The 11,774-nt window shown below is 39.9% G+C and overlaps 1 protein-coding gene across 1 annotated transcript; it reads right to left on the bottom strand.

Moving 5' to 3' along the window:
* Positions 1 to 1,661: 1,661 nt before the first annotated feature.
* Positions 1,662 to 9,190, bottom strand: LOC121752054 (bifunctional purple acid phosphatase 26-like). The gene is made up of 10 exons (XM_042146937.1): positions 9,085 to 9,190; positions 5,892 to 6,075; positions 5,429 to 5,629; positions 5,079 to 5,190; positions 4,611 to 4,837; positions 3,956 to 4,094; positions 2,972 to 3,192; positions 2,494 to 2,615; positions 2,210 to 2,371; positions 1,662 to 2,012 (listed from the first exon to the last, which is right to left on the bottom strand). The coding sequence occupies exons 2-10, from the start codon at positions 6,054 to 6,056 to the stop codon at positions 1,928 to 1,930; spliced, it is 1,434 nt and encodes a 477-aa protein (XP_042002871.1). The 5' UTR covers positions 6,057 to 6,075; positions 9,085 to 9,190; the 3' UTR covers positions 1,662 to 1,927.
* Positions 9,191 to 11,774: the final 2,584 nt, after the last annotated feature.

Raw genomic sequence — 11,774 nt, 5'->3', positions numbered from 1 at the left:
TCTAAATAAATATTCATGGGAGTTACTTATAAATATTTAAAATTGGTCCATAACTTATAAATATTTCAGAATGAGGACAAAGCATATAAATATTTAAAAAGAAGGCCAAAACTCACCTTTTATATATGTATAGATATACATCTGCAAGGTCGTGTTATATTAGTAATAGTTTCCAATATACATAACGCTTAACTTTTCAATTTTATATATTAAAATTATAAACACAAGACATAATTTTATTTTCTTGTGTTGATATTTACATATTACGTTGATGGGTCATCTTCTATTGCTTATAGCATCATAATCCAAAATCAAGACCAAATCTCCACCATTAGATTTCAAAATGAGTGGATGAGATTAAATCTTACGAATTTCAATAAATAGTAGACAAAATATCAACAAAAGGGTAAGATCGTCATTCTATTATCATATCATAATTTTCGTGTTTTTTTATATCAACATAGTGTATTACAAATATCAACACAATGACATGAGTATTTCAACACACGTACATGATAATATCAACACAATTCTATTGAGATTTTACATGCATGATGTTGAGATTTTACGTGCATTATGTTGAGATTTTACATATATTATGTTGAGATTTTTTATGTATTTGTTGATAAAAATCTGCTATCAACATATACGAAAACTGAAATAAAAATCATCAAATTTCATCATCCGAACGTCGTCGGAACATATGCAATTGAGATCTCGTTAGAATCCTTACCTTTAATTTGATATAATTTTTGCAAAAAAATAATTTAAATCAAGTGAGTTACGTAAATTTAAAATTTTGGGATAATTTTAATAAGAGAGAATTGACATTAATACCCTTTAATTTTATTCAATAATTATTTAAATTTAAAATATAATTTAATTGACATAATATCACCCCTAGATCTTCTAATCTAATAATTAAAAATTGATCTTAATTTTGGATGGCTAATTAGTTAGCAATTGATCACATATAAGACCATCCACAATAGGAATAGCCCAGCAATAGCCTAGCCACTGCCACATCATCATCACTAAAAATCCTGCTGCCACATCATCAAAACAAGCAAATAGCCCAGCAATAGCCCAACCATAGCCTAGCCACATACTATCCACATCACTATTAACAATTATATACAAAATGAAATAATTAACAATCACACAAAATACGGAATTAAATTTACGACACAAAAACAAGAAAATTCATTTCGCGTTGTTGCTATTGTACAGAAATTAAGATAGAGAGAGTACTCGTTAAAACGAGTGGTGCGAATGAAAATGACGAGCAAAGCGCATATATATAGTGTTTCGGGAAAAAAAATTAATTTTTGCGCTAGGCGGTGCGCTGGGCGATCTGGGCGCTGCAATAGCGCCGAGCGGATCGCCCAACGCACCGCCCAGCGCCACGCGACCGCCCAGCGCTGCGCGGTTTCTCTCTCCAATCGCCCGCTGGGCGACTGCAATAGACCGCCCAGCGAACCGCCCAGCGCCGGCGCTCGGCTGGGCGGTCGGCCGGGCGGCATTGTGGATGGTCTAAGAGGTTAAAGCTAGATCTTTATGTTAATAAATTTAATATAAACAATTAAAAGTCATTATTTGATGTTTATAAATACTATTCCAAATGTTGTTGACCATGAAGCGCAACTTTAACTGGTAAGACATGAGTCAATAAGAAACCATTATTAATACTCCGAACAAACATTCCAAATGCTGCTCGTTTCCAGTTTCAATACATATGTAGTACAGATACATGCACCAAAGCTCAGTCTCACAATATTAGAAACAAAGTTTTATCACAGGTAAAGGTACTTCCACATTGGACAGGAGTAGCTTATTCTAACAACTTCTGAATCTGAATCAGAATCAGAATCAGAATCAGAATCAGAATAAGACCCCGAAAGGAACTTACTGCGTTTGAACGCTAAATTCACAATACCATACTCAGAGGTAAATCGGACAGGGCGGAATGGAGATGATTTTTCCTCAGTTTTCTTCTCCGACGATTAAGTCCCCTGCATCAACCCAGTCAAATATTTCACTCTTTCTTTTCTGCTTAATAGCTGATTAGAGAGTCAAAGAAGATCTATTTATTTATAACCAAAAGCCTGCACCGTTAACAGCATAGGGAAAACAGGCTACATGCTGATAAAAATTGGAAAAAAAAAACAAGAAAAAGTAATTTTGCTTGTTGAGCTCAAAATGCACTCACCAGTACTGGTTGAGTAGCACAAATGAATCTGTAGGTATCCTTTTTCCATCATCATTTCTGTTCCAATGGTAAATTGCATGTGTCCTGTTTTTTATCTCTAATGTAGAATGTCCATAGCTGGCTTCACGAAAAGCAGAATAGTCTGGTTGGGGATCTCTAAATCTGCAGAGGCAACATGTATATTAGTTAAAACAGAGATTGAACATTACATATGGAAATAGAGTGAAAGGAGTATGGTTACCATTTTATGAACATCTAGGAAAATAAAATGCAACATGGATTACCTTTGAGCAAGACCCTCTTGGTTTCCTCCATCTCCAACAGTTACATAAACAGGTGCTGATTTGTCAGGTACAGGATAAGAAGGACCACTTGAGACATTGTATTTTATGTTCGAGATACGGTACTGAAATAAGAAAAAGATTTTGTTACTAGCTTGGAAGAAAGCCCAACAATAATGAGGAAGACGAAGATCAGAGCTAAAATGCAACACGTGAGTGCAAATGATCATCAACATCTTGACTGGAATTAGGCACATTTTAGCTTGAATTTCAATGGATATTCCTACACGGCTACATGGTTGAATTTAACGAACTCATCAGAAACCTGAGTAGTAAAAGGCTTGAACTCAATCCAGTTTGAGACAGATAGTCTGCCTCAGCAGACAGGGTAACATGCAATTCTTGAGATAGTTTTCACAATGTTGAGCCTATACAAGAATGATTCAAGTTTTAAGGGGAAAACCCCTAAGAAGAGTCTTACTGATCTTTCGTACGCATGGACGTGACCAGCAAAGACGATATCAACTTTGTAGCGACAGAACCAGCTCTCAAACGCAACTCTCATGCTTTCACCTTCCATAAAATGAGCATCATTACTGTTATAGATTGGAGCATGCATCAGGACAATAAGCCATGGAGTCTTCTCTCTGTCGACTTTTGTAAACTCTTCGTTAAGCCACTCCCACTGAGGCGTATATTTTACTGCAATGGTGAATGAGGATATAGAAAAACAATGATAATGAACTTAGAAAGAAAACATTGTTGCAGGTGAAGGCTATATGAAACAAGAAAGTCAAATCATCAAGACATCAACCTAGTAAAAAGCTATTTGTGATAATCAAGAACAAGTCCACAACCTTTTTTCTTTGTTGTGAGAAAGTATGGAAGGACAATGGTTAAAATAATCTTATGGTTATGTTTGAGAAAAAGGAGTGTCTTGAGTCCCCATAGGCTCAGGAGACTGCTCAAACGGTATCGTAAGTGAGACTAGAAACTGCTGTAAGCATTCCTCGAGAAAGGAGCTACAGGACATTTCAGAATCAATCCCTAGCCTAAAACACACTCCAATAGAATAAGATTCAAACATTTGATTTAGGGGTTTAAATCATAACTCTTCCTTGATCAGTAATCTGAGATTTGCTTGAAGATGGAAAGTTTTGGAAGGTAAATGTGTCAAAGGAAATTGAGAAAGTCCAGGAAAAGAGTAACCTCATTTTCTATCTTCACAATTATGAAGAAAACTGAAAACAGTTAATCAAGAAAATAAAATTTTGATAAAAAAAAATTGAGTGTATAGTAAATCATGCAGCATCCTTCCTTTTTTTTTTTTTTTTTCCTTTTTGGCCTTTTGAAACAATTGCCTTAGCGATGTATCTGTTTCATTCATAAAGCTAATAACAAAAATCACATGAACTATCAAAGCAAAGAAAATACAAGCCAATATGCAATAGAAATGGCTAATTACCGAATGGAGAGTAGCTGGACAGGACAATTATATGAGCAGAAGCCCTTCTCACAGAATACCACAGAGGACTACTGCTTTTACTAGCAAGGTAAGGGGTAGGGTATCTCTGAAGAAAATTTCTGAAAGGAATAACCTCCCCCTGAACATCAGGAAAATAAGTTGTTAAAAGCAAAAAAAAAAAAAAAGAACTCCTACACATAGAAATCTTACAATGATTGTCCACACGTTTTAATAATGCAGAAAAACTTTGAAGGATCATTAGGTCTCAAATGAACATTGACAGAATCAGAAAAAGGCAGGAGAGAAATGGGTAAAATTTTGACTGGCAACATTAAATGCAGTTGAAGGAAACCACAATATGTTACCAATATTTATGGAACAATGTTCAGATACATGCAACAGTTTATGTATACAAAAAGAACACCATTTCACAGGGGGTAAACCAGAGGTTCAAATGAATAGAAGGCCTCAAACTCCACTCGTATTAAACCATTGATTGTTGGCAGATTGGAATAAATGGGTCATAAAGATGAAACAAAAAGTTAAGAACTGAAACATTTTATATCAAGAAAGTGAAGATGGGTGAGTCAAACTAGCTAAAATACCCCCTGAAAAGGTTACATAAACATGATTTAACATCAGGGTCATACTTTACCATATATGGAAAGTACTCTATTTCATGATTTCCAGCTGACCAAATCCATGGCTGATAAGCTATGCTAGGTTCAACAAAACGACCCCATGAGTCCCAGCGGACACCAACATCATGATATTTGTATCTATCAGCATATGAAAGATCTCCAACAAATAAAATAGTCTCTGCACCAGTCTGCTTGCAATGCTCAAGAGTCGAAAGGGAATTGTATGTTTGACCAAGATCACCTGAGATAGGAAATAGATGAGAAATTGAGAGGTCTAACCATACACAGATACAAAGGTACAATTCAAGATTATACAATCTAAACTCAATACTCAACCTACTAACATTATAAAGAGAAAATAGTTGTACATATAGTTTAATTGCATACTTAGTCTTTGCAGCCCCCCTCCATCACCCATAATAAATGGCTACTGACTAATCACTACATCTGAAGATAAAACTTTAAGATAAAAGATGACTGACCAATTATTCCAAACTTTTGAGGTGCATCAGGATCAATTGGTAAGGGTGTCTGGAACCAAAAGCTCCTAGAAGAATCTCCATCTCCAATTTCATAGTAATACTTGGTGGCATACTGAAAAGAAAACACCCATATAAATAGGATTATAGGAGAGTAGGCTATAGCCAAAGTGCTGTGCGTCTGGTTTCTTGAGAGATCCCGTATTTGAAAGTTGTGCTTTCTCTTAAACTTAAAATAGATGAAGGATTGTTTTGTAACTTGGATAGAAAAAGTTGTAGATTGCCTCAAATTTGCAGCATTAAGAATATTGATGTCATGTCACCGCAGACCATTCAACCTGGTGAATAGTTACCTGGAGACCTTCAATCAGGCACTGATGAATATACCCAGATTTATAGTTGTAAAAAGTATAGTTGTGCACAGTCCCTTCTGCAGTCAAATCAAGTTTTTCTTCTGATAGGCCATATCTAACTTTGTTCGATCCAGGTTCATCAACTGTAACCCATGAAACGATCACAGCCTTCCCATCATAGTCCCCTTGTGTGATATGCACCTGAGAAACAAGTCTTGTCAGAGTCATAATACTATACAAGACACATTTCAGTAAAAGACGGAACTCTACATATCATTTATAGACCCAGCGTCCAAGAAACTACATGTCAAACCAAATATCAGAGCATGATTTGATGTTGCAACAAAGATTCCATGATAATTAAAAAAACATGAATGATTCCATCTCCATGTGATATATTTAATCTAATACTTAGATATTGACTATTACACATGATAGAGTTACCATTCAAATGAAAGCTTACTTGCTGTGGCGCATTATAACCTTTAGGCACAGCAAAAACTTCATTGTCTAGAGGAATATCAACTGACGGCCACTCAGAACGAACAAAGGTGCTAGTAATGCCAGCATTCCCATGGCTTGTGCAGCTCAACACCAGAAATGACAAGAGCAGTGTTTTAAACAGCATTTCAGCCCCTTCGTTGTTCCTGAACATGATAATAATAAAAATGGAACAAAATTACAACAATATTGTGAATAAATCTATAATTCTATAGCAACCTGACTTTAACTGGCCTCAACTGTATATACTCTCCGGAATCATGTCACATAACGATTGAACCACCTAAAAACGTAACTGAATTCTAAATCTGTATGTTTCCGATCAACAATCAAATATAGAAATATTAGGGTGTCCACTATGGAGTGGACGCGGCTGTAGCCGCGAGGGTGGGCGGGGGGCGGCGGATTATAGTGGAAAAGTTGTCCGCCCCGGGGGCGGACGCGGCGAGGGGGGCGAGAGGCGGCGGACGCGCGATAGCCGGGTGCGGGGCGAGGACGCGGCGGGAGGGCTATAGCCGCGCCTATAGGCGCGGCGCCTATAGTGGACGACATAGTCGCGGCGAATTAGCCGGTTGCGGGGAATTTGAAATTTTTTTACACTCCCTCTATAAATACCACACCCCCCCTACTTATTTTTCACCATTTTCACAAAATCCATCCACTCACTATCCACACAACCACTCTCTAAAAAATGAATCGAGGAGACGACGACTCACCCGACTCTCAGGAATCGGGATATGACACCAATACATCACACCCGTCGGGTTTTGCTGGATATGGCACGACTCCGTCCCAGTATTGGAATTGGAATCAATCTCCCCACCGTGGGCATCGAGTCCACCCCTTCCTCCATCTCAGCCGTGGAGGTCTTCTCCAACGCCGCCACCTTTACAGCGGAATCTGAATCGTTCCGCATTTGGAGATTATAGACCCAGCCTAGACGCGCTTCACTAGCCGCGGCCGGGTTCCCCTTTCCAAGCCAGCCAATCTCCGATCACCGAAGCAGATCAAGACGCATTTGATACTATGATGGGTCTGCTCAGTTCCGGCATCCCAGATACGCCGGCAGCGCGGGTGGAAACGCCCGTTCCGACCCGAGGAGGTAGCGGCAGTCGGGGCCCTGGTGGCGGTAGGGGCGGAGGCGGCAGTCGTGGCACCGGCAACGTCGGTGGACGCTCGGGCAGCTGGCCCGGCATTGCGAGTAGCGAGGGCAGTGGCGCCGGCGGTAGCGGTGGCTCTAATCAGGCCGAGGGGTCCAGCCGCGGCAAGCCATACACCAAAGACGAGAGCATTGCCGTGGCGAAGGCATGGGATTCTATCACTTCGGACCCCGTGGTGGGCACCTATCAGGAGTCGGGGAGCTTTTGGAGGCGCGTCATGATGGCATACGAGGAATTCAAGCCCGACGGCGCCGCGAAGCGCGACCCAGAACAGATCCGAAAAAAATTCGGTAGGATTCTGCGGGCTACCAAGCTGTTCGCGTCCATATACGAGAACAACCTTCGCCATGCCGAGAGTGGCCGAAGCGTAGCAGATGTAAAGACCCTATCGGAGGGCCAATACCACAAGACGGGCGCGCCGAAGTTCACCTTGTGGGAGGAGTATCTTGTCCTCGCGGATTGTCCGAAATTCAGGTCGATCGTGGCGCAAGAGGTGGGCACAGCTCCTGGCCCGAAGCGCACAAGGCACAACCTTGCCGGGGAATACAGCAGTGGGAGCGGCTCGCACGAGTTCGAGCAGTCCGACGAGCAAGTTGAAGAGCCAGCCGCGACTCACATTAGGCGACGACGGCCCCCGGGACAACAGGCCTCTATCCGCAGCGCCAGAGGGGGTAGAAGTGCCTCCCGCCTAACGGCGGCCGCGTCCGGATCGCGCATCCCCCAGTCTGCCCCAATCCCACAGCCCACGGTGCAACCCCACGAGGTATTGATCAATACCATAGACGTAACGTTGATGCAACAAATGCAAGACGTATGCAGCAAATACGCAGGGGAAAAAGACCCGTACCTCAGGAACGTCTACAAGCGGCTCATCACTCGGATTGAGAGACGACTGGGGAGCGTTGATAATGATCCTGGAGAAACCGCGGCCGGCAACAGCGAGGGAGGAGGAGGAGAAGAAGACGACGAGGAAGCCGACTCCGACACCGAGTAGACGGTGGCGGAGTTTTTAGTTGTATTTTATTTTAATTATTCGTTGTACTCCCTCCGTCCCGAGCTACTCGCTCATTTCCTTTTCGGCACGGAGATTAAGGAATGAGTGTATAGGAAAGTCAAAAATGACGGCTATAGGTAAAATTTTTTACTAAAAATGGAAAGAGTGCAAGTAACTTGGGACGCCCAAAAAGGAAATACGTGCGAGTAGTGCGGGACGGAGGGAGTATAATTTTACCGGTTTGCAATACAACGAATATTCGGCCCTAATTACCTCGTTTTCTATTTATTTACACTGCGATTATTTTAATAATAAAATTTAGAGGCTATTGGAGGTGTCCACTATAGTGGCGGAAATAGAATTTTGGGGCTATGGACAATAAAACTGGGGCGGGGCTATTGGGCGTGTCCGCCAGTGGACACTCTTAAAATGCGATGCTTTCCAGGTACCGCAATAACTGTAGATAAGGATGCAGAATCGTGGTAACAACAATATTCCATCCTACAACTTAATTTAAAAAAATCTGATAAAATGCTGTAATCCAGAAGCAACAATCATCAATAGTCAACGAGATATAGAAAACAATTTTGTGAATAGTCTAATTCTATAGCAACCTGACTTTAACTGGCCTCAACGGTTTATACTCTCCGAAATCAAGTCACATAATCAAAAGTTAGGAACGATTGAGCCGCCTAAAAACATAACTGAATTCCAAATCTGAATGTTTCCGATCAAAATCAAATATAGAAAATCTTAAAATGCGATGCTTTCCAGCTACCTAAGTAACCATAGATCAGGATGCAGAATCGAGGTAACAACAATATTCCATCCTACAACTTAACTATAAAAAAAATCAAATAACATGCTGAAATCCAGAAGCAACAATCATCGGTGCAGGACAAGTAAAAATACGGCGATCCGGTATGACCGTATGAGTATAAGTGTATAAGTATAGTGTAGCTATGATATACGATAGGAGTGCTTGAAGAGAAGTTACATGCACCTGAAAATTGGAAGCGAAAGCTAGCCTCACACTCTCACTGCTCTGAATCAAATGGATGAAGGAAAGGGGAGACTTTATTTTATTTTGTGACGGAGGGCGCAAGTTAGCACACACTGATTGGCCGATAGTGATTTCCACTATTACGTGTGATTTTGAGAAACACAATATTGTTTCTTATTTACTCATAAGCCGATAAGGTGTAAGTTTAGATGTTGACATCTTCTCACGTGGACTATTTATTTCGCAGAAATATACCCGTCTCACTTTGTGACGGGACACAAATTTTTAGAAATTTAATGAAAAGTGAGCTGAAAAAATCAGTGGAATATGAGATATGATACATGAATCAAGATAAAATTAGTAAAGTAATAGAGGGGAGGTGAATAATATAGTAAAGTAAGAGAGAAGAGGAGAATGATAGTTAAAGTAGTGTTAGTGGACAGTGAGACCTACATTATTAAATTGATATAACATTCTAAAAATATAATGCACATATTTTTGTGGGATAGACGAAAATGAAAAGTTCACATATTTTTATGGAACGGAGAGTGTATTAGTTTTTTAATAAAATGTGAGTAGGAATGAGTTAGTGGAATATGTGGTCCACTGACAAAAATGGTAAAAAATGAAATGGTATAAACTACGTAGGACGGATAAAAATGGAAAAATGAGGGACGGAGGAGTAATAGTAATTGATTTGCTGATTCATTAATTTATTATTTAATCAATGTGGAAGACGTGTGATAGAAAAAGGGTACAGACAATTGGACAAAGTAGCAGCAATGATTCCAAACTATATAGTATAACATAATTGAATATCCCGGATCTCTTTATATACATTATTAATTCCATGTCACCTTGGTGCTTTGATGCAAATATAACAATAGTACTAATAATATTATTTGTACCAAACAAAAATACTCGAATACTCCCTCTGTCCCATTAGAAATGAAACGTTTTTCTTTTTGGTTTGTTCCTTTAAAAATGAAACATTTTTAAAAATGGAAACAATACTCTCTCTACTTTTTCTTCTCTCATAGTTTACTCTCTCTTCATTAACTCACAAAACAACACTACATAAAATCACATGCCGAAAAATAAATGTTGCATATTTAATGGCACGGAGGAGTACATATTGAGGGTTTCTAAATCAATAGTAGTACTAAGGTTAATTTAATCAGTAGTCACATATAAATGAAAATGCGATGACACTAGCAGTCTAGCCTCAACCTGACAACTCACCACCTAATTGATATACTTAATTAAAATGATTATTAGAGTATAAAATCACAATAATTTCAAAAAAATTAGTTTTTCACGAAACTTGACATATAATATACAAACTTTGATAAAAGTGTTCCACCTATATATTAGTGAGTGGCAAAATTTTGCGTAGGTGACTTGTCGGAGCTAGTCGTGAAAGTTGTCATGGACTATGGAGAATTATGTAGAGAGAGAAAGAGAGTATAGAGTCATGTGGAGATAAATATGATAAAGAATGCGAAGAAACATCCTAAATGTTCATGAGATGTTATTTGTTTTTAAAAAAATAAAAATATTAAGTGATGTTTAACGTCATTAATTAAATGTCAATTCGTTTTTTATGTCATTTTTAATAATTCTGAATTTATTATTGGTGGAAAATTGACACCCTGAAATAGTATTATTTATCAAGTTTGGAGTTAATGAAAAAAATTAAAAATTTTGAAAATTGTATGAGATTACATGTTAACAACCCAGGGATATTGACTCCTAAGAGCATCTGCAACGGAGGATGGACGGCGTTCGTCCGTCCGTGCCGCTGGCAAGGACGAGCTCCGCTGCTGGCACGGCGCTGCTCGATGCATCGAGTACGTCCGTGCCAACGAGCAACTGACGTGGCGCGCAGCGATTGGGCAACGACATAGCCGTTGCCTTTGAATTTTTTTTAATTAAAAAAACCGATTAAAAATATAAAAATATTTTTCCACTTCCCAAAAAAATATATCCGTTTTTACCACTTTTTAATTTTATTTTATTTTATCCCCAAAAATACACATTTTCATCTATAAATACCACCACTTTCACACCCAAAAATTCACACCACACTACACAATTCTCATCTTCATTCTCACATATTCATTCTCATTTTCATTCTCTCATATCCATTCTCAATCTTTCTTCCACTCCTACAATATAACAATGTCCGTCCAAGGCAATAACCCCCGGGCTCCCACGGTTGGAACCCCGAATGGTTCTCTTCACAATCGTTTCCTAGTCCGGAAACGGAATATTCAGCCCCTCCTCAAACCCAAAGTTCGGGCGTTCCGGGTGGCTACCGGCCATACCCAATCGACGACCAAGATGCCCCCGAAGGGCAATACGGGTGGACACCCGAGCCTAGGTCGACCGCCCTCCCAAACTCCGACTCCTCCTACTCGCGGTGTCCGCCCACCGTACATTCCGACGGAGATGGATAAATTGTTCTCGGCGTACTCGGAAATCTCCGAAGATCCGGTGGTTGGCACGAACCAATCTGGCGATCACTTTTGGTGGCGCATCGCTCGCCGGTACAATGAAAACCGGACGCCGGGAACAATCGAGCGCAACGCCATCTACCGAGCCAACGAAGAAATTGGCAAGTTCAATGGCTATTTCCTCCAGGAAGAGCGGTCGGCGGGGAGCGACCGGAGCGAGGTCGACATCATC

The sequence above is a fragment of the Salvia splendens genome, chromosome 10 (genome assembly GCF_004379255.2).
Source record: "Salvia splendens isolate huo1 chromosome 10, SspV2, whole genome shotgun sequence".
Lineage (NCBI taxonomy): Eukaryota > Viridiplantae > Streptophyta > Magnoliopsida > Lamiales > Lamiaceae > Salvia > Salvia splendens.
The sequence above is the reverse complement of the archived record's forward strand: the minus strand, read 5'-3'. Positions and strand labels throughout refer to the sequence as shown.